At 36.4% G+C, this 22,095-nt stretch overlaps 1 protein-coding gene across 2 annotated transcripts in view; it reads right to left on the bottom strand.

Annotated features, from left to right (window-relative positions):
- Positions 1–577: 577 nt before the first annotated feature.
- The window catches only part of CYP20A1 (cytochrome P450 family 20 subfamily A member 1), a 60,267-nt gene continuing 38,749 nt past the window's right edge, over positions 578–22,095 (bottom strand). For both annotated transcript variants that reach the window (XM_004426810.3, XM_087435662.1), the window contains 4 exons: positions 18,478–18,589; positions 17,210–17,274; positions 6,285–6,374; positions 578–6,151 (listed from right to left, as the gene is read on the bottom strand). In XM_004426810.3, coding sequence (XP_004426867.1) covers positions 6,001–6,151; positions 6,285–6,374; positions 17,210–17,274; positions 18,478–18,589 — 418 coding nt within the window. In that variant the 3' untranslated portion in view covers positions 578–6,000. The remainder of the gene's footprint in view (positions 6,152–6,284; positions 6,375–17,209; positions 17,275–18,477; positions 18,590–22,095) is intronic.

Below are 22,095 nucleotides of genomic sequence, written 5' to 3'. Positions count from 1 at the left end.
TAGGTCTAACTAGAAAAAGGGGTACCTTCATCAAATATATCTGGAACATTCAGTGTTAAACCAAATTAAAATAAGTTTCCACACAGAACTTCTCAGCACTTACAATATATTAACATGTATTATAAGTATCTGAGAAAGAATATAGTATGGAGAATCTGAGAATGAATACGATCAAGGAAACTTTTCCTCAGATTATCTCACAGGATAGTGTTCCACGAGACACACTTGGGAAATAATGCTCTCACTAACCTAATAGGAAACTCTGATCCTTAAATACTTAAGGTTTAATGATGATCTAGTGATAAGATATATAAGGAACAAAGGACTACGTGCTTATCAACTATTTTGGTTGATATTTTGTGTAACTGCAGACTATTATAAATCTATGTTCACATCTAATAAAGGCATCTCTGAAACATGTCCACACATCTTAAATACTTCTTGTAATGGGGTACTTAGCATATCCTGAAGTACTATTACCATTAGAAGTAGTTTGGCAATCTGGAAATCTTTTTCAACTATTAAGTGACTTCAATAGTTTAGTTTATTCTACATGCACAGAAAATCTCAACAAAGATTTCATTCATTTATTCAAAAATATTTATTGATTGCCTTTTTGGAGACAGGCACTTGACAACTTTATGTACGATACAGTTACAATAGTGAGGTAACAGTTTCATTCTCAACCATTGTGTTAATTAAAACAAGAATTTGCAAGTATTTTAGATGTAAATAAATGTTCTGTTTCTTTGTTTAAATTACCAAACAGGATATTTGTGACTCATTTGCTTGTGGCATTTTATCCATGCTGTAACAGGATCATTCCCAATCTGCAGAAAGACACCCACCAAACTGTAAACCAATGAAAAGGGGCGTGAACTGGAAGAAGGAAGGTCATTTCCTGCCTTTTTGTTTATTCCCTGGATGTTTTACAAAATGGCTCCCAGCTCCAATTTTACAATTATCCATTCACTCAGTGTCATACAATGCTATAAACCAAACATTAAATGGATTTCTATTTTAAAAACCTATCCCCTTCAAAACGTCTACTTCCTGAAGCCCTTACAAATATGAACAAAGGAAAATGTTTAAAATTCAACAAGTGAAAACTAGACCATATTGTTATGACTGCCAAGTGGCAAAAATATATAAAAATATATGTACACGGAAACAGGAAAAAATTTAAACAGTTGTACAAATGTGGTTGAGTTAACAGGATTAGTTTTCTTCTGTAAGATTTCTTTTAATACTGCTGTTATATTACTCTTTTAAGCATTTTCTTTAGCTATTATGAACAGTACGTCATTTGAAATTATTGCTTGATTCCCTCTTTTTTTTTTTTAATTTTATTTATTTATTTATTTTTTCCCCCAAAGCCCCAGTAGATAGTTGTATGTCATAGCTGCACATCCTTCTAGTTGCTGTATGTGGGACGCGGCCTCAGCATGGCCGGAGAAGCAGGGCGTCGGTGCACGCCCGGATCCAAACCCAGGCAGCCAGTAGCTGAGCGCGCGCACTTAACCACTAAGCCACAGGGCCGGCCCCTGATTCCCTCTTAAATAGAACAAAATACACCAGTAAACCCCACTGAAGATATTTTTTTTAAATTATTTATGTATTTATTTTTTCCCCCCAAAGCCCCAGTAGATAGTTGTATGTCATAGCTGCACATCCTTCTAGTTGCTGTATGTGGGACGCGGCCTCAGCATGGCCGGAGAAGCGGTGCATCGGTGCGCGCCTGGGATCCGAACCCAGGCCGCCAGTAGTGGAGCACGTGCACTTAACCGCTAAGCCACGGGGCCGGCCTGCCCCACTGAAGATATTAAGATAATCTGAAGTTTAGATCTTTTACGTACTGTTTCTTAGCTAGTATTTGCCTATCTTCATTTACAGTACTTCTTCTAGCAGGAATGAAAAACTATTTTAGTTTATCACTGAACCTACTGTTACGCACTAAAGATTAAATGAGATAGGTATATAAAGTATTTGGTTTGTGACAAATGCTTGCTCCAGTCCCGTGTTCTCCTTTCAGCTCAACTATTACTTCGAGGTTCGGTCTCACCCTTTTTATCAGTGCAGGGCACTCATGAGGGTGTGAGGCAACACTGTTACCCTTTCTGGCTGTGCTGAGTCCTCTGACTTCTGCAGTAACAGTAACTGCTTTGTTGTCATACCCCCGACCTCCTCCCCTTCTACCTTAATCACTCGTCTTAGTTACTGAGGAAACAGGCATAGGACTGGCTAAGAAGAAAAATAAGTCACTAGGATCAATTTGTTGACATTATAAAAGCCTGCCCTTGAAAACAGTGTCCATTTCTCTCACAGCTACTAAACTACTCCTTGATGCCACTGCATGTCCTCAGTTTTACAAACCCAGTAGAATTGTGTTTTTTTAAGTGGTTTTCACCATGTCAACATAATCACATGTGAAAAAAGTACATTTCATGGGTTAACAGTGCTTTTTATGAATCTGGAGAAAAAAATAAAGATGTCTTCAGGGACAAATCTTCATTTGTTTGCCCCAAAGTCCAAAAACAATAAGGATTCTTAAGATTGCCTCTTAAAAGTTGAAATGCCATCTCAATTTGAACTTAATTATACTGAAGATTTTTCTTAGGATTGTTAAGTAATTTCATTTCTTAAATGCCCACTGTAACACCTAGATTGTTCTATGACTTGAGCAACTGAGATGTACAAATATATAATTGTTTTGATAAAACAGATGGAGAAGTAGGGCCATTTTTAAAGTTGAAAAGAATATCTGAGAAGAGAAAGAGAGAAAAAGTAAGAATGACAAAAATCTGTGCTTACATTCTGAGTGAGAAAAGTACTGATGTTCCAATTGTAGAAAACATAATATATTAAATGAACGTTTATACATAAACGTTTGTATAATATGTCTGTAAAAATTACATGTGGATGAAAAAAGAGACTACAGGGATCTACCTCAGAAGCTTAACACAGGCTAACTTCAAGTACTGGGACTACAGGTGACTGAGTTTGCTATTTTTGTGTTTCTGTATTTCCTAGATTTCTCTACAATAAACCTATATAATTTTCATAATAAACATACGAAATTTTTGGGACGGACCGATGGTGCAAGCGGTTAAGTGCACACGCTCTGCTGCAGCGGCCCGGAGTTGGCCGATTCGGATCCCGGGCGCGCACTGATGCACCGCTCGTCAAGCCACACTGTGGCGGCGTCCCATATAAAGTAGAGGAAGATGGGCACGGCTATTAGCCCAGGGCTAGTCTTCCTCAGCAAAAAAGAGGAGGATTGGCATTGGATGTTAGCTCAGGACTGGTCCTCCTCACAAAAAACAAAAAAAGCAAAATTTTGTTTTTAAAATACAAACTATTTTAAGATAAAGAAAACAAATTTTGACATATGGTCTATGAATAAGATAGAAGCTACTTATATAAAAAATGGAACAGCACATTTGCAGGCCAGATAAACAGCACGTGAGCTCTTCATTTTTCCCAAACACATGCACAGAATTAATTCTGCCTTGAATTTTACTAACACAAAGTGTAGAAGAGCCCTTTCATTCCATAAAAAACGTGTTGAGCTGATGTTTTTAACAATAAACTTCCAAACTATCAAAAAGAATGCAGATCAAAATCAGTGAAGAAATAGATTCAAGAAAACCAAAAAGCTATAAAACTTAGAGAGTCCTGCTGGAGTCCTGCTGCGAGCCATCAGTGACACTGAGGCTACTAAAATTTCCGTCATTGGATAAATACACAGGGCCAAGTAAGAACAACAAGGAACGAATAACTTATTTTATACATGATTAACAGTATTTGTATTTTTTTAAAATTCTCTAGAAGATGATTTATTTTTTAATGCTTTAAGTTAGTCATGTAACTATGCATAAAATGTGCTTATTCAGCTGATTCTTCTATCCTCTATTTTCCTTGATTCTAAGCATTATTAGTAATTACACATTGCCTCATTTATTAGCAACATGCCGCCCCCCCGACTCGCTGGCTCGGCTGCTGGTTTTGCCTTGGTCATTGCTGATCAGGTCTCACTTTCCTTAAAATTCCACTTATCTCATCTGATTTTACTGACACTTGGTTTACATATCAATTGCCCACTCTAACCTTCCACTGCCAGTTTCTAAACCAATTAAGGTACCTGGATAACAAAGGAAGATGCTCTGTCTATGCAAACCATAGAAAATGATAGGTGAGAGGGAATAAATTTAACAAGTGCCTTTTTAGAAACAATATGATGCTAGCAACTAAGAATACATTTCACTTAAAGTTTCAGGATTTAAATTATTCCATAAATTAAATATTTTTTTTCAGAAATAAAGGTTGCATCTAATTACTTAAATTCTATGTTGACCACCCATAAGTAGGTCTACAATGTCAGCCATCTGACCATAAACACAGCATAAAATCACTCAATTAGTAACTAGGGTGCATTCACAAAACTAAAACTACAAGTGAAATTCAGCAGTGTCAAAAACAAACCCACTGGCCGGCCCTATGGCTTAGCGGTTGAGTGCGCGCCCTCCACTGCTGGCGGCCCGGGTTCGGATCCTGGGCGCGCACCGACGCACCGCTTCTCCGGCCATTCTGAGGCCACGTCCCACATACAGCAACTAGAAGGATGTGCAACTATGACATACAACTATCTACTGGGGCTTTGGGGGGAAAAATAAATAAATAAATAAAATTATAAAAAACTAAAAAAACAAACCCACTTGCAAACATTTATCATTTTTCTTCCTTTCCTCTCAAGCTGCACGTGGCATATTTCCTTCAGTTGTCTTTAAAAAGAAGAATTCTTCAAGAACAGAGTAACCAAAAAAGGTGGACTAAAATACAATGCTATCAATAAAACAAGTATTAAATATAAAACTTATCATTACTAAAGTGTAAATCCTGAATGATACTTAAAATATTTTGAAATAGACCCAATATTTCTTTGCTTACCAGTAAGACTGACCATTTTTCTACAAGTTTATTAGCTGTTTCCTCTTGTAAAGGCTGTGTACTCATGTCTTTTGTCCATTTATCTATTGTATGTTTTCTTACCAATTTGTATGAGCTCTTTAAATGTAATAAGGATATTATCCCTGTCTGTCATATATTTTGCAATACTTTCACCCATCTTTGTTTTTTTTTTTTTTAATTTGGTTTTGGTTTTTGCTTAGTGCTCTCTCATTTTTTAATCATAAGTTCATTATGTTTAGTATATGACATAATAATAAATAATAAATTTAGGAATTCTGTATTCTCCACAAATGATAGTTAGTGGAGTAGTATAGTGCTGCTAAGATTTCCAGCAAAACAGGACAGACAAGCCTCAATCTTAGCTTGTCACTTAGGAGGGACACTTCGAAACGCATTAAAAAGCAACTATATTATTTTCCAAATGATTCAGAACTGTTCAAAATCATGAGCCTTGTGTAAGTCATGAAATGAACACTACTGTCTGGAAAGGCATAAAAATAGCAAACACAATGTAGGTTACCCAATGAAGTACTCAAACCTACTAACAATGATTAAATACAAACTAATTTATAGTCAGAAAATAAAAATACTAATCCAAGGGATAAAATTATGGGAAGTCCTTTTGTTTTCCTTTAAGGTGATTTATTGGAAGTACATAAAGGAGTTAGGACTATATTTCTCTTTTATGATATTCACAAAATATGATTCACCAAAGTGTGCAAAATAACTTCTCTCTTCCAGAATATTAATTTTAGAGATCAAACTAAGCAAAAGAATATGAATATAATTGCACAGAAAGTGATAAAACAAAAAGTAAAAGTAGAAAGCTTCCCATTAAAACAATCACTATATTGATGCAATAAGTATAAATGTATATCATGCATTAAGAAAATCTGATATACAAAAATCCAAATTTACATAATGAAGTACTAACAGGTGTTTATATTACACAACAATACTTGGTTTATAAAAGGAGTAAATACAGATTTTCTACATGGTCATTTTCCGCAACAAAGCTAAGTGTATAGAATTTTAATATCTCTTTGAGACAGTGATCCAAGCTTCTTCCTTGGATGACGTTACCAGTTCATACTTAGTTTCAATAACCTGTCCCTCCACAGAGAGTAGGTGCAGTCTCCTCATCAATACACTCAGAAGTACTGTGGTCACCATATATGCAAACCTAGTCAGGAAGAAAGTCAACTGGTTACTGAAGATTAACAACTGGATTGCTCATTCTCATCAACAGTGATCATCCAATTATAAGCACAAAGTCTGGCATCTGTCCTTTCACTGTACTCTCTTTATCATCTCACCTCAACTCTGGGCATTCCTGTGGGCCTGAGAATCCAAGCAAGGAGAAGGTCTTCACTACCAATTCATCATCAAACCGGTCTGGATCAAACCTAGAGAGAAGATGTGGGGCCAGTCACAACAGAGCTCCACTAGCATTTTACATATTTACACTGTCAGAACACAGGGATGGAATAAAGTTTAAAAACTACTGAAAACAGAAACTACTGTCACATTATATTTAAATTTCACCTATTATGATGTTCCCAAATTACTGAACACATATTTAGTCTCTTTCTGCTTACTTTATTATTTCTAAACAATAGATGCAAAATACAGTTCTCTGGAACCAGCAAGGAATGAAATTGTAACATCATCATTTACATCATTTTATGAGATATAAGGATAAATCATAGGGCCGGCCCGGTGGCTTAGCGGTTAAGTGCATGCGCTCGGCTGCTGGCGGCCCGGGTTCGGATCCCGGGCGCGCACCGACACACTGCTTCTCCAGCCATGCTGAGGCCGCATCCCACATACATCAACTAGAAGGATGTGCTGCTATGACATACAACTATCTACTGGGGCTGTGGGGGGAAAAAAACAAATAAATAAAATAAAAATAAAATAAAATAATAAAATAAAATAAATAAAATGAATAAAATAAAATAATAAAATAAAATAAATAAAATAAAATAAAATAAATAAAAACCAAAATGAAAAACAGATAATTTAATCTCAAATACTGAGGGGGTTTTTTTGTTTATTTTTATTTTTTCAGCTTTCTGGAAGTATAACTGACAAATCAAATTATAATGTATTTAAAGTGTACAATATGATGATTTGATGATATACGTACACCTTGTGAAAGGATTCCCACCCTCAAGGTTAACACATCCATCATATTACATAGTTAACATTTTTTGTGTGTGTGGTGAGAACACTTAATTTCTACTCTCAGCAAATTTCAATTATACATTACAGTATTACCAACCATAGTCACCATGTTACACATTACATCCTCACACCTTATTCATCTTACAACAAACTTACAAGTTTGTGCCCTTTTACCAGCCATTCCCTATTTTCCCCACCACCGACCCTCCCAGCATCCCCCCCCCACCCCCCGCAACAACCATGCTACTCTGTTTCTAAGTGTTAGGTTTTTTTTTTCAAATATTACACATATAAATGATATCCCGCAATATTTGTTTTTCTCTGTTTGGCTCATTTCACTTAGCATAATGCCCTCCAGGTTCATCCATGTTGCACAAATGGTGGGATTTCCTTCTTTTTTAGGGGCTGAATAACATTCCACTGTATATATATACATCATCTTCTTTATCCATTCATCTGTTGACAGACAGGTAGGTTGTTTCCATAGTTGTAAATAATCTGCAATAAACATGGGAGTACAGCTATCTCTCTGAGATAATGATTTTGTGTCCTTTGGATATATACTTACATGTGGCTTTGCTGGATCATACAGTAGTTCTCTAAGTTTTTGAGGAACCTCCATTTTATTTTCCATAGTGGCTGTACCAGTTTACATTCACACCAACAGTGTACGACGGTTCCCTTTTACCCACATCCTTACTAGCATTTGTCATCTCTTGTCTTTTTGATAACAGACATCCTAACAGATGTGAGGTGATCTCACTGTGGTTTTGAACTGCATTTCTCTGATTAGTGAGATTGAGCATCTTTTCATTTACCTGTTGGCCATTTGTATGTCTTCTTTGGAAAAATGTCCTTTGCTCATTTTTTAATTATTTCTTTTTTGCGATATTGAGTTATCTGAGTTCCTTATATATTTTGGATATTCACCTTGTATCAGATATGTGGTTTGCAAATATTTTCTCCCATTCTGGAGGTTCCCTTTTCATTTTGTTGATGGTCGTCTTTGCTGCACAGAAGCTTTTTTAGTTTGACGTCATCCCACTTGTTTACTTTGACTTTTGTTGCCTTTGCTTTTGGTGTCAAACCCAAAAAATCATTGAAAGACCTATATAAAGGATCTTACCCCCTAGGTTTTTCTTCTAGGAGTTTTGTTTTTGTTTTTTGAGGAAGATTGGCCCTGAGCTAACATCTGTTGCCAATCTTCCTCTTTTTTTTCTTTTCTTTTTTCTCCCTAAAGCCCCAGTAGATAGTTGTATATCCTAGTTGTAGGTCCTTCTAGTTCTTCTATGTGGGACGCCGCCTCAGCATGGCTTGATGAGCGGTGAGTAGGTCCACACCCAGGATCCGAACCGGCAAACCCCAGGCTGCCGAAGTGGAACTCGAGAACTCAACCACCAGGCCAGCCCCTCTTCTAGGAGTTTTAGGGTTTCAGGTCTTACATTCAAGTCTTATTCCATTTTGAGTTGATTTTTGTACATGGTATAAGATAGGGGTCCAGTTTTGTTCTTTTGCGTGTGAATATCCAGTTTTCCAAGCACCACTTACTGAAGAGACTGTCCTTTCCCCATTGCATATTCGTGCCTCCTTCGCTGAATATTAATTGACCATATATGCATGGACTTATTTCTGGGCTCTACGTTCTATGAGTCTATGTGTCTCTGATCTATCCGTCTGTTTTTATGCCAGGACCACACTGTTTTGATTATTCTAGCTTTGTTTTACAGTTTGAAAGCAGGAAGTGTGATGCTTCCAGCTTTGTTCTTCTTTCTCAAGAATGCCTTGGCTATTCTTCATCTTTTGTGATTGCATGTGAATTTAAGGGTTGTTTATTTCTGTGAAAAGTGACATTGGGATCTTGATAGGGATTGTAATGAACCTATAAATCGCTTTGGCTAGTAAGGACATTTGAACAATATTAATTCTTCCAGTCCATGAACACAGATTATCTTTCCATTTATTTGAGTCGCCTTCAATACTTTCATCAATATTTTACAGTTTTCAGTGTAGAGAGCTTTCACCTCCTTTGTTGAATTTATTCCTAAGTATTTTACTCTTTTTGATGCTATTGTAAATGGGATTGTCTAAATTTTTCTGATAGTTTGTTGTTAGTGTATTGAAACAAACTGATTTTTCTATTATTGATTCTGTATCACGCAACTTTACTGAACTCATTTATTAGTACTAACAGTTTTTGGTGGAATCTTTAGGCTTTTTTTATATATAATGCCATGCCATCTGCAAACAGAGATAATTTTACTTCTTCCTTTCTAATTTAGATACCTTTTATTTCTTTTTCTTGCCTAATTGCTCTGGCTAGGACTTCCAATACTATGTTGAATGAGAGTGGTGAGAATGGGTATCCTTGTCTTGTTCCTGGTCTCAGAGGAAGCTTTCAGCATTTTACCCTTGAGTATGATGTTAGCTGTAATAAACGTGATACACGACCTTTATTATGTTGAGGCACATTCCTTCTATACCCAATTTGTTGAGGTTTTTATTATGAAAAGATGCTTAATTTTGTCAAATGCTTTTTATGCATTTATTGAGATGATCATATGATTTTTATTTTTCATTCTGTTAATATGGTATATCACATTTATTGATTTGCATCACAGGAGTAAATCCCACTGGATCACGGTGTATGATCCTTTTAACGTACTACTGAATTTGGTTTGCTAATATTCTTTTGAGGATTTTTACATCTATGTTCATTAGGGATACTGGCCCGTAGTTTTATTTTCTTGTAGTATCCTTGTCTGGCTTTGCTACAGGGTAATGCTGGCCTCATAAAATGAGTTTGGAAATGTTCCCTCCTCTTCTATTTTTTTGGAGGAGTTTAAGAAAGATTCGTATTAATTCTGCTGTAAATGTTTGGTACAATTCACCAGGGAAGCTAACTGGTCTTGAGTTTTTCTTTGTTGGGAGGTTTTTGATTACTGATTTGATCTCCTTACTAGTAATTGGTCTGCTGAGATTTTCTATTTCTTCATGATTCAGTCTTGGTAAGTTTTATGTTTCTAGGAACTTATCCATTTCTAGGTTATCTAATTTGTGGGCATATAACTGTTCATAGTAATTTCTTATGATCCTTAGTATTTATATGTTATCAGTTGTAATGTTTCTTCTTTCATTTATAATTTTATTTGAGCCTTTATTCTTTTTTCTTAGTCTAGCTAAAGGTTTGTCGTTTTGTTTATCTTTTCAAAAACCAGTTCTTAGTTTCACTGATCTTTTTCTATTGTCTTGTAGCCTCTATTTCATTTATTTCCGTTCTGATCTTTGTAACTTTCTTCCTTTTACTAATTTTTGGCTTTGTTATTCTTTTTCTAATTCCTTGAGGTATAAAGTTAGGTGGTTTATTTAAGATCTTTTTTCTTAATGTAGGTGTTTGTTGCTATAAAATTACCTCTTAGAACTGCTTTTGCTACATCCTGTAAGTTTTGGTGTGTTATGTTTGCATTTTCGCTTGTCTCAAGATATTTTTTTATTTCCCTTTTGATTTCTTCTTTGATCTTGACCCACTGGTTGTTCAGTAGCATGTTGTTTAATCTTCAAATATCTGTGAATTTCCCCATTTTCTTCTTGTAATTGATTTACCATTTCATAAGGAAGTTTTTTTTTCTTTTTTTACTTAATTAAAAAAAACCAATGTTTTTTCCAGGATTTTGAAACATGTAATCAAAAAAGAATCTGGCTTTTTAAAAGTTAGGTTTACAAACTTAACACACTCTTAATATTAGCAATTATCTGTTTATACACTGTCTAAGAAAATAAAGTCTATGAAGACATCAACATTTAAGAGTTCATTATAAGCTACAGCACTTTGCAAATAAGAATCAAGTTTAACTGTAACAAACCACTGTGAGCAAATTTAAATATACAAAAATATTAGTTAAATACAATTCTCTGAAAATATACATTATATTTACAGCTGTTTTTTCAGTGAGATTCTTCCTGGGTTTTTCTTCCTCCTTGTGGTCAGAAAGATGCTTGATATTATTTCAATCATCTTAAATTTATTAAAACTTGTTTTGTGGCCTAACATGATATATATCCTGTTGAACGTTCCATGTACATGTGAGAGGAATGTGTATTGTGCTGCTATTGGATAGGATGTTCTGCATATGACAGTTCCACCTGGTCTAACGTATAGTTTAAGTATAATGTTTTCTTATTGATTTTCTGTCTGGATGCTCTATCCATTGTTGAAAGTGGGGTATTGAAATCCCTTACTATTATTGTATTGCTATCTATTTCCCCCTTCAGATCTATTAATATTTGTTTTATTAATTTAGGTACTCCAATGTTAGGTGCATAAATATATACAATTGTTATAACCTCTTGATGAACTGACCTCTTTATCACCGTATGAGGATCTTCTTGCTCTCTTGTTACAGTTTTTGGCTTAAGGTCTATTTTGTCTGATGTAAGTTTAGGTAACCCTACTTTATTCTGGTTTCCATTTCCATGGGACATCTTTTTCCATCCCTTCACTCTCAGCCTGTGTGTGTCCTTATAGCTGAAGTGAGTCTCTTGTAGGCAGCATATAGTCAGGTCTTGTTATTTTATCCATTCAGCCACTCTATGTCTTTTGATTGGAGAATTTAGTCCACATACACTTAAAGAAATTATTGATAGGTATGGATGTACTAATGCAATTTTGTTTTCTAGCAGTTTTGTAGTTCCTTTATTCTTTTCTTCCTCTTTTGCTCTCTTCTTCTGTGATTTCATGATCTTCTGCAGTGAGATGCTTTGATTCCTTCCTCTTTATACCTTGTGTACTTACTATAGATTTTTTCTTTGTGTTATCGGGAGGATTACATAAAACATACTATAGTTATAACTGTCTATTTAAAGCTGATAACTTAACTTCAAACACATACAAAAGCTCTACATTCTCACATTCTATCCTGACATTTTATGTTTCTGATGTCACATTTTATATCTTTTTATATTGTGTACCATTAACAAATTATTATAGTTTTAGTTATTTTTAATGCTTTTGTCTTTTAACCTTTATACTACAGCTATAAGTGATTTACCCACCACCAATACAATAGTATTCATGTTAAGTATATATTTACCTTTACCAGTGAATTTTATACTTTCATATCTTTTTATGTTACTAAGTAGCATCTTTTTGTTTCAGCTTGAAGAACTCCCTTTAACATTTCAGCTTTTGTTTGTCTAGAAAAGTCTTTATCTCTCCTTCAGCTCTGAAGGACAACTTTGCCATGCAGAGTATTCTTGGGTGGCAATTTTTTTTGTTTCAGCACTTTGAATATATCATCCCACTCCTTTCTGGCCTGCAAAGTTTCTCCTCAAAAATCTGCTGATTGTCTCATGGAAGTTCCCAAGGTATATAACATGTTGCTTTTCATCTGTTGTTTTTAAGATTCTCTCTTTGTCTTTAACTTCTGACAATCTAATTATAATGTGTCTCGGTGTGGGTCTCTTTATTTATTTCTTTGTATGAGGAAGATCAGCCCTGAGCTAACATCCGTGCTAATCCTCCTCTTTTTGCTGAGGAAGACCAGCTCTGAGCTAACATCCATTGCCAATCCTCCTCCTTTTTTCCCCCAAAGCCCCAGTAGATAGTTGTATGTCGTAGTTGCACATCCTTCTAGTTGCTGTATGTGGGACACGGCCTCAGCGTGGCCGGAGAAGCGGTGCGTCGGTGCGCACCCGGGATCCAAACCTGGGCCGCCAGTAGCAGAGCGCGTGCACTTAACCGCTAAGCCATGGGGCCGGCCCGGTGTGAGTCTCTTTAGATTCATCTTCTTTGGTACTCTTTGGGCTTCCTGAATCTGAATATCTGTTTCTTTCTCCAGGTAGGGAAGTTTTCAGCCATTATTTCTTGGAATAAGCTTTCTCTGCCCCTTTCTCTCTCTCTTCTCCTTCTCACACATGTATAACGTGTACATTGGTCTGCTTGATGATGTCCCATAAGTTCCTTAATCTATCTTTACTCTTTTTCATTTTTTTTCTTTTTGCTCCTCTGATTGGATGAATTCTACTGCCCTGTCTTCAAGTTCACTGATCCTTTCTTCTGCCTCATCTAGTCTGCTCTTGAACCCCTCTATTGAATTCTTCAGTTCAGTTACTGTATCCTTCAGCTCTGTGATTTCTGTTTGGTACTTTCTTATATTTTCTCTCCCTTTGTTGAAATTGTCACTTTGTTCATGCATTGCTCTCCTGACCTCTGTGAGCATCTTTCTGACTGTTATATTGAATTCTCTATTGGGTAAATCACTTATCTCGATTCCAGAACAATCAGTTTCAGGAGAGTTATCTTGCTCTATTGTTTGGAACATATTGCTTCATTTCTTCTTTTTCCATGACTCCCTGTGTTGGTTTCTTCCTATTAGATAAAACAGCCACCTCTTCCCGTCTTGACAGCAGTCTTGTGTAGAAGATGAACCTTACTAATTAGCCTAGCCCAAGCTCCTATCTGCCTTTCAAACCTTTGTGATTGTCCAAGCTGCTGTCTTTGTTCATAGAGGCTCCCAGTATGAAGGTATGCCAAGACCTGTCAGTGTCCAAAGAGAGAGGACCACAGTCAGCACCTAGAGGCAGGCTGATTAGAAGATGGACTGCCAAGGCAGAAACTGAGAAAGTATGTAGTTTAACCCCTTCCAAGGAGAAACTGGGAGATGGGTGTTTTGTCTGTTCCCTCTGTGCTGAGACTGGGTGTACAGCCACAGGGGGTGCTCCTACACTCATTTAAAAACTGTTTGTTTGCTATACGGTCTTGTGGTCGTGAATGTAAGTCCTGCTGGTTATCACATGTAGGTGATGGGGGTCCATCCCTCAGTGGCAGCCGTAAAAACTGAATTGCTAGATGTATGGACAAGCTCCTTCCTGAGAGGTAGTGGCAAGTTGGCTTTATTGTTGGGGTAAGGAGGAGGGAGAAGGCATGAGAAGTGCCCATTAGCTATTTCAGGCTCCGGGGAAGATCGCAGTCAGCACCTAGATGTGCAGTAATTAGAGGCCAGACCCTCAGCCAGCAGCTTGTGAGGTATGCAGTCAAACCCCTTCCAGAGAAAGACTGGGAGATGGGCATTTTTGCCTGGTCCCTCTGCATTGAACCTTGGGGGCTAGCTACAGTAAGTACCTGCTTGCTCGTTAACAACTGCTTCTTTGTTTTCTCTAGTACTGTGGAACTTATGAATGCAAGACCCTCTGGCTATCAGAGCTAGGTGATTTGGGGCATATCCCTTGGATGGCAGCCATACAAGTTGGGGCACTAGATGTGTGCACAAGGGACACGCTGACAACTTGGTTTTATTGTTGGAGTGAGTCAAGGGAGAAGGTGAGGGACGTGCCCACTGGCTCCCCCAGGCTCCAGGGGGATCAGAGCCAATACCTAGATGTGTGCTAAAGAGAAGCTGGACCCTCAGGCAGCAGCTTGTAAAGTATGCAGTTAACCATCCAGGGAAAGACTGGGAGATGGGCATTTTTGTCTGCTCCCTCTGTGCTGAGCCCTGGAGGAAAGCCATAGAAAGCACTCATGCTCCCACTGTGCTCCCATTAAGAGCTGCTTTTGTTTGCTACAGTCCTGTGGGCCTCATGAATGCAAGCCCCAGCAAGCCCTGATGGCTTTCAGAGCTAGGGTTTTGGGAGCCCATCAATCAGGTGGGAGTCTTCAAAGTTGGGGCAATAAATGTGTAGTATAAACCCTTTGGTCCTCAGGGAGAAGCTAGGAGTTTGGGGTTCCCTCTCAATTGTATGGCACTATGCTGGGGGTGGGGTTTATGTCAAGAGTATGTCTTAGCCTTTCCTACCCGTTTCAATGTATCTTCTCATTTGCCCAATGTATAGGAGTCACTCAGCTACTTTCTGGATTTCTCTCAGAGGAAATTGTTCCCTGTGTAGCTGTACATTCAGTGTGTCCACAGGAGGAGGGAAATTCAGCAGCCTTCTATCTCACCATCTTGGTCCCAAAAACCCATACTGAGGTTTTTGATGTTTGCCTTATTCTTTTCAGCTGAGAATATTATTTTAGTCTGGTTTTTAAAGCTGATAATATTTCATCATTTAGTATAGAGTAACTTTTACATTATTATCCATTTAAATCATAGAATTTGACCCAGGGTTTCTTGCTCTGAAACATTGCCAATATGGTAATAGTAATAATGCAAATGCATTTATTTTTGTAAATAAATCATATCTAGACATTTTTCTATAGGGAGAATAAGTTAATGTCAGTTACTCAAAAAGAAAACTTATAAACACAATGAAATATCACTACCTACCTATTAGAACAACTAAAATAAAAAATAGCAATTATAGGTAATGCTATTGAAGCTGCAGAGAAGCTGAATCTCTCAAACACTGCTGGTGAGAATCTCTGAAAAATAGCCCAGCAGTTTCTTGCAAAACTAATCATGCACTAACCATATGACTCAGCAATCACACTCTTGGGCATTTATCCCAAAGAAATGAAACCCTATGTTTACAGAAAAACCTGTACCCGAATATTCATAGCAGCTTCATTCATAATAGCAAAACACAAGAAACAACCGAAATGTCCTTCAGTGAGTGAAAAGTTGAACAAACTCTGGTACATCCATACAATAGAACACAACAGAATACTATTCAGCCATAAAAAGATATGCAACATAGGATGTTGACAATTGGTTAATTATCTCTACGGGGTCTATCTCAGAGCTCTGTATATTTTTGTTACTGTGAACTGACTCTCAAGGATCATCACAAGGTGCTGACAAAAATGACTCTCTGGGGGCCGGACCGGTGGCACAAGCGGTTAAGTGCGCACGCTCCGCTGCGGCAGCCAGGGGTTTGCCAGTTTGGATCCTGGGCGCGCACCGACGCACCACTTGGCAAGCCATGCTGTGGCGGCATCCCATAGAAAGTAGAGGAAGATGGGCATGGATGTTAGCTCAGGGCCAGTCTTCCTCAGCAAAAAAAGAGGAGGATTGGCAGATGTTAGCTCAGGGCTGATTTTCCTCACAAAAAACAAAAAAAAAATGACTCTCTGGACCTTTCACAAGGAACGGGTAAGGAGGTACCCGACTTCAGAAAGCATTTCCTTAGCATATAATATTATTACTAACATTTCATAAATTTGATTACATTTGAGTCCTGCAAATGATTTCCACATCTTAGCATATATTCTTTTCAGTATTTTCAATTTGTAACCTAGATTCTCTGAGTGTGTTGAGGATAGGAATAGTGTCAAAAGTTCCAGCAAAGTTCTTGTATTTTTCATATTACACTTAAAATTTATCAAAAACTTGGCCTTTTTCCACATGAGAATTTTTTTTAAAGATTTTAAAATTTGAAATTTTAGGTTTTCATAATTATAAGCATACATTTTTCCACCAATTTACATCTGTTTCATTTGTTAATAGATTTCGTTTAATATCATTGTAATATAAAAACTAAAACGATAGGAACACTTAATAAGCCCCATCCTTATCCTCCAGAAGTAGGTTTCCTAGTACTTCAACCACGCTACCAACTTTTCCCCCCTGCATTTCACACAGCTGTCTTAACCCAATCAACTCAGTATATAATCTGCTTCCAAGGCAGTAAATCTTAACCCATTTCTTTAAAGCAAATTTCACTAGATGCCTCTAGCAGGCAGACAACAGTAGCTTTGTTCTTCATCTTTCCCCTCCCTTGCCATCCTCAGATATAACACAGATATACACATCTATTTTCTGAATTTGACTAAAGAGCTTAGTAATTGAGACCAACAGCAGGAAAACAAAGAAACTGCATAAGCAATACCTACTTACCAACAAAAGAATCCCAAAATTCCATTGAAATTAAAGGATAGCTGTATAGACCAGGTAATTAAACAGATCGTAGGATAGAAGTGGTAATAGGAGAGACAAAGAGCAGCAGATAGCAGATTAATGAAAGAAAAAGTAGTGAGTAGAAGCCATAAAGGGAAGGTAATGGCTTTCTTTTGTTGTAACATTGTCACATACTGAATTTTCTCCTCAAAACTTAGAAAAGGAACGCAAAACATGCAAACACATAAGAATCAATAATCACAAAGACAATTGCAGATATTTCATACTTGTGTGCTGATGGCCAAGTACTGGGATCCTGAAGTACCACACCAAGGGCATAAAGGACAAGGGTCTGCAAAAAAAATTACCCTAGTTAATAAAAGGCCTAACAGAGACAAAATGACTCCCAGAGAGCCAACTCGTCCTACATGCTCTTTTAATGAATACAAAACAAAAATATAAAATAAGGGAAGAAAACAAAGACCGTTACTTTGCTGATCTTACAGTGGGGAAGGCCTCCCTAAGCATGTCACAAAATCTGGAAGCCATAAAGGAATCACAGACTTAACTACATAAAAATTAAAAACAAAACAAAATAAAATATACCATAACCATCAGTGAAAGATAAAAACAGACAGGAAAAAAATATTTGCCATATAACTGATAGCGTTAGTATATATAATATACAAAAAGTCATATAAGCTCATTAGAAAAAAGAGTGAGTTACAAGCAGATAATTCACAAAAGAAGAAATAGAAACTGTTAATATATGTATGAAAAGTTTGTCAATCTCTCCAATGATCAGAGAAAAATAAATTAAAATAATGTGATAATTTTTCATATAAGATTCACAAAATATGTAAAAGATTCATAAATCCAGAGGTGGTGAGGATATGGAGAGAAAAAGCATTTTCATACATTGTTGCTACAAATATAAACTGCCTTTTAGAGGGCAATTTAAATTGAACATACATATGCACTTTGACCCAAAAACTCCATTTCTAAGGCTCTACCCAATACCTGTACAAGACATAATTTGTAATAAGAAAAAAATGAATGTTAGCCTAAATTTCCATCAATGGGACTACTTAAATAAATTATAGTACATTCATACAAGGGAATACTATGCATCCATAAAAAATGAGTTGGATTTGTATCAAGTGCCAGTTATATTAACAGCCATGATGCATGCAATAAAAGAAGAAAATTAAAGGACAACATACGAAGAGAAACCTTTCACATATAAATTCGGTTTTTAAAATACATACATATGTATGTGTATACTCATACACACAGAGTAATATACAAACACAGAAGATCTACAGAAATACATACTAAAGTATTAACAGTAGTACTAATGGGGAAGGGAGCCTTTCTTTTATATTGTTTGAACTTTAAAACAAGCACATATTATTTTGTCATTTAAAACAATTGTGCTTTTGATTTAATAATAGGTAGCATTTATTGGACACTTTAAACAATAAAATTTAAAAATATACACTAAAAGAGTTGAAAAGAATAACTGAATGAGTTAAATATACCAAATGTTTCCTACCTCTCTAGGAATAATAAATTTGTCAATCTTTCCTTCAATATCTTGAAGCCGAGCAGAAACTGGGGTCAGTTTGGCAGCCCGAACAGTTTCACAAAGCACTTGCCGACAATATCTGTTTTAAAAAAAATTTTTGGAAGATCTTTACTTTGGAAGAGGCAGTTTGAAAGGTACATACATTTTAAAATGTCATTCAACAACTTTCATAACCTTCCTAATTTGAAACAATCACATCATAATTCTTATTTGCTTGAAAAAAGATATGTTATATATTAGAGATATATAAAGTCCACGTGGGTAAAGATCTAAACAAATAAAAACATCTCTAAAAGTACCAGAAGAAAACTCAAAACAATATTTTTATAATTTTTGAGCAGGAAAGTCCTTTATTTTTAAATGCCAGAAACCATAAAGAAAAATACAAGTAATCTGACTAGGGAAATTTTTTCTTTACATATTTGCAATCATCAGAAGTAAAATTAAAAGACAACTAGGAAAAATATTTACAGTAAATATATCCTTAATGTAAAAAAGCTCTTTAAAAATCTATACTTAAAATAATCAAACACCCCAACAGAAACATGGAAAGAGAATATAAAAAAGCAATTCACAGGGACGGCCCGGTGGTGTAGTGGTTAAGTTCACATGCTCTGCTTCAGCGGCCCAGGGTTCACAGCTTCAGATCCTGGGTGCAGACCTACACACCGTTCATCAGGCCATGCTGTGGCAGCATCCCACATACAAAATAGAGGAAGACTGGCACAGATGTTAGCTCAGGGACAATCTTCCTCAAGCAAAAAGAGGAAGATTGGCAACAGATGTTAGCTCAGGGCCCAATCTTCCTCACCAAAAAAAAAAAAAAAAAAGCAATTCACAAAAAAACATACAAATGACCTAGAAATATACGAAATGATACTCAACCTCATTAACAATGGAAAGACCAGCAATCAAAGCAATTTTTTTTACTTCCCAGGGTAGCACAGATGAAAAAGAATGACAATAGACAATATTAATGAAAAATGATAAAAAAAAACACACTCATATCCAGTTGGTGGAAGTATAAATTGGTACAACCTTTCTGAAGGGTAACTTGGCAATATATATAAAAATATTAAGTGTGCATCACAATGAGAAGAATAAAAGCTAAATGTTTTGAAATCCTGCCATGAGTCAGTCCTGTTAAATACCTTCCATGCAGTATCTCTCCACTTAATCCTTATAAGAACCTCATGGATGCTGCTGTTATTCTAATTTTACAGATTTAAAAAAATGAGGCAGTTAAGATCACATAGCAAGTAAGTGGCGTTGACAGGATTCAAACCCAGGTCCATCTTAGTTCATAGCCCCTAAGCATAAACACTCTACCATTGCACATATCCTTAAATAATAATCTCATTTCTAGGCCTCTATTAATAGAAACAATTGGAAATATTAGCAAAGATGTAAGCATAGGAATGTTGATTGTTTATAATACCTAAAAATAAAAGAGGAAACATCCTTCCTTTCCTCTTTGAACAAATATTTATTGGGTACCTACTATGTTAGATACTGAGCTGCAACAGTGAACAAGACCAGATACCCTCAAAGGAATTCAAAGTCTAGCTGGCAAGGGAAGGGAGAGAGGAAGGGACATCAAGGATGAACAATTTAAAAAGCACAGTAGCTGTGAGGATACAGAAGTTCAGGGCATTAAGGAACACATGGCAGGAGCACCTCACTAGAGATAGGATTTGGCAGAGAAGCAAACACTTAGGATGAGACCTGCGGAAAAAAACTAGAGTTAGCTACAGGACAGAAGAGACAATCTAGATAAAGGAGTGTCTGCAAAAGCCAGGAGATAAGAAAAAGAGTTCTGCACTTTTAAAGAAACAAAAGAATTTCAGTAGAGCCGAATCCAAGGGTATGAAGAGGGACACGTAACAAGGGATAAGGTGGGAAAGGAATGCAAGGCCTAGCTCTCGAAATGCCTCGTAAGCTATGTTAGTGAGTTTAAATGTTATCTTAAAGGCAACAGGAAATCACTGAAGGATTTTAAACTGGGGAGTCATCTGATCAGATGTGACTCCCCAGATATAGAAAGATCACTAGCACAGTGATTCTCAACTTGAGCTAAACATTAGAATCACCTGAGCAGCTTTTGACACCTTCTCACACCCAGAGATTGTTCGTTTGCGATTGGTCCCAGGTTATCTGTATTTTTAAAGCACCCAAAGTGAGTACCGCGTGCAGTCACAGGCTGCAGTAGCCATCTGGAGAATGGAGTGGAGAACGCCAAGATCCAAGGCTGGTGAAATATGCCAGGCAAGTTGATGGCGGTCTGGATATAATGGGGGCAATGAAAAGAACTAGAACTAAACTTCCAACTAGAAGTTGTTTGGAGATTAGTATCAATAGAACTTGATCACTGATTGAATGTGGTAAAGTTACTACATGTAAGAATAGTGTCCACAAAAATATTTAGACAAAAAATGGAATTTATAGAAGAGTTATGTTTTATATTTTAAAATGTTTTTAATTTTTTTCTTTTAAACACATGTATATATGCATAGAAAAAATCTGGAAAAATATGTAAAGATAGTTCTCTTTAAGGTACATTTACAAAGGACCTTCACCTTCTACTTCATAAACTTCTGTATTATAAAAACTTCAAAAGACAAGTATTACTTTTAAAATTAAAAATAATTATATTCAATTTAATAAATAAAACTTCCAACATTGTGAAGAACCTGTAACAGAAGTCTCCCTGCGAAACCCATGACTTCGAGTTCTTTCCAATGGCTGTCTCCCTATCTTCTTTTCTATACTACTTGAAAGATGCTCCAAGGTAGGGTTGCTTGCTACTCAGTCTCAGACTCCAACCCTCTAAACATTCACAGCTGCTATTTTTTTAAATCTTTTTACTAAGGCATTACTTACATATAAAAAATTCATCTATTTTACCTGTACAGTTTGGTGAATTTTAGCAATTGTATACAATTGTGTAACCACAACCACAAGCAAGATATAGAACAGTTCCCTCACTCTAAAAACTTTCCTCGTACTGCTTCGTAGTTTGATCCCTTCCCCATTCCTGGCCTGAGACAACCACTGATCTGCTTTCTATCACAATACATTTGCCTTTTCTCGAATTTCACCTAAATGAAATCATATTGTAGGCAGTCTTTGTGTTTGGCATCTTTCACTTAGCATAATGAGATTTATCCATGTTATTGTGTGTATTGATATTGTGTTACTTTTTATTACCTGGTAATATTCCATAACACAGATACACAATTTGTTTATCCATTCACCAGATGAACATCTGGACTGCTTCCAGTTTTTTGCTATTATGAATAACACTGCTGTGAACGTTTGCATAGGTCTCTGTGTGGACATATGTTTTCATTTCTCTTGTGTAAATGCCTAGGAGTAGAACTGTTGGGTCATACGGTAAGTGTATGTTTAACTTTATAAAATTCTGCCACAGGGTTTTCCAACAGGATGTACCATTTTGCACTCCCGCCAATAAGTTATGAGTGCTCCACTTACTTGACATCACTGATACTATTTTATACAGGCTAATGCAAAGGTTTCCCACAACTACTTTATGATTTTAAAAAGCAAATTAAATTACCCATTAAA

This window comes from Ceratotherium simum, chromosome 9 (assembly GCF_057802395.1).
Source record: "Ceratotherium simum simum isolate JZ-2026a chromosome 9, ASM5780239v1, whole genome shotgun sequence".
NCBI classification, from domain to species: domain Eukaryota; kingdom Metazoa; phylum Chordata; class Mammalia; order Perissodactyla; family Rhinocerotidae; genus Ceratotherium; species Ceratotherium simum.
The sequence above is the reverse complement of the archived record's forward strand: the minus strand, read 5'-3'. Positions and strand labels throughout refer to the sequence as shown.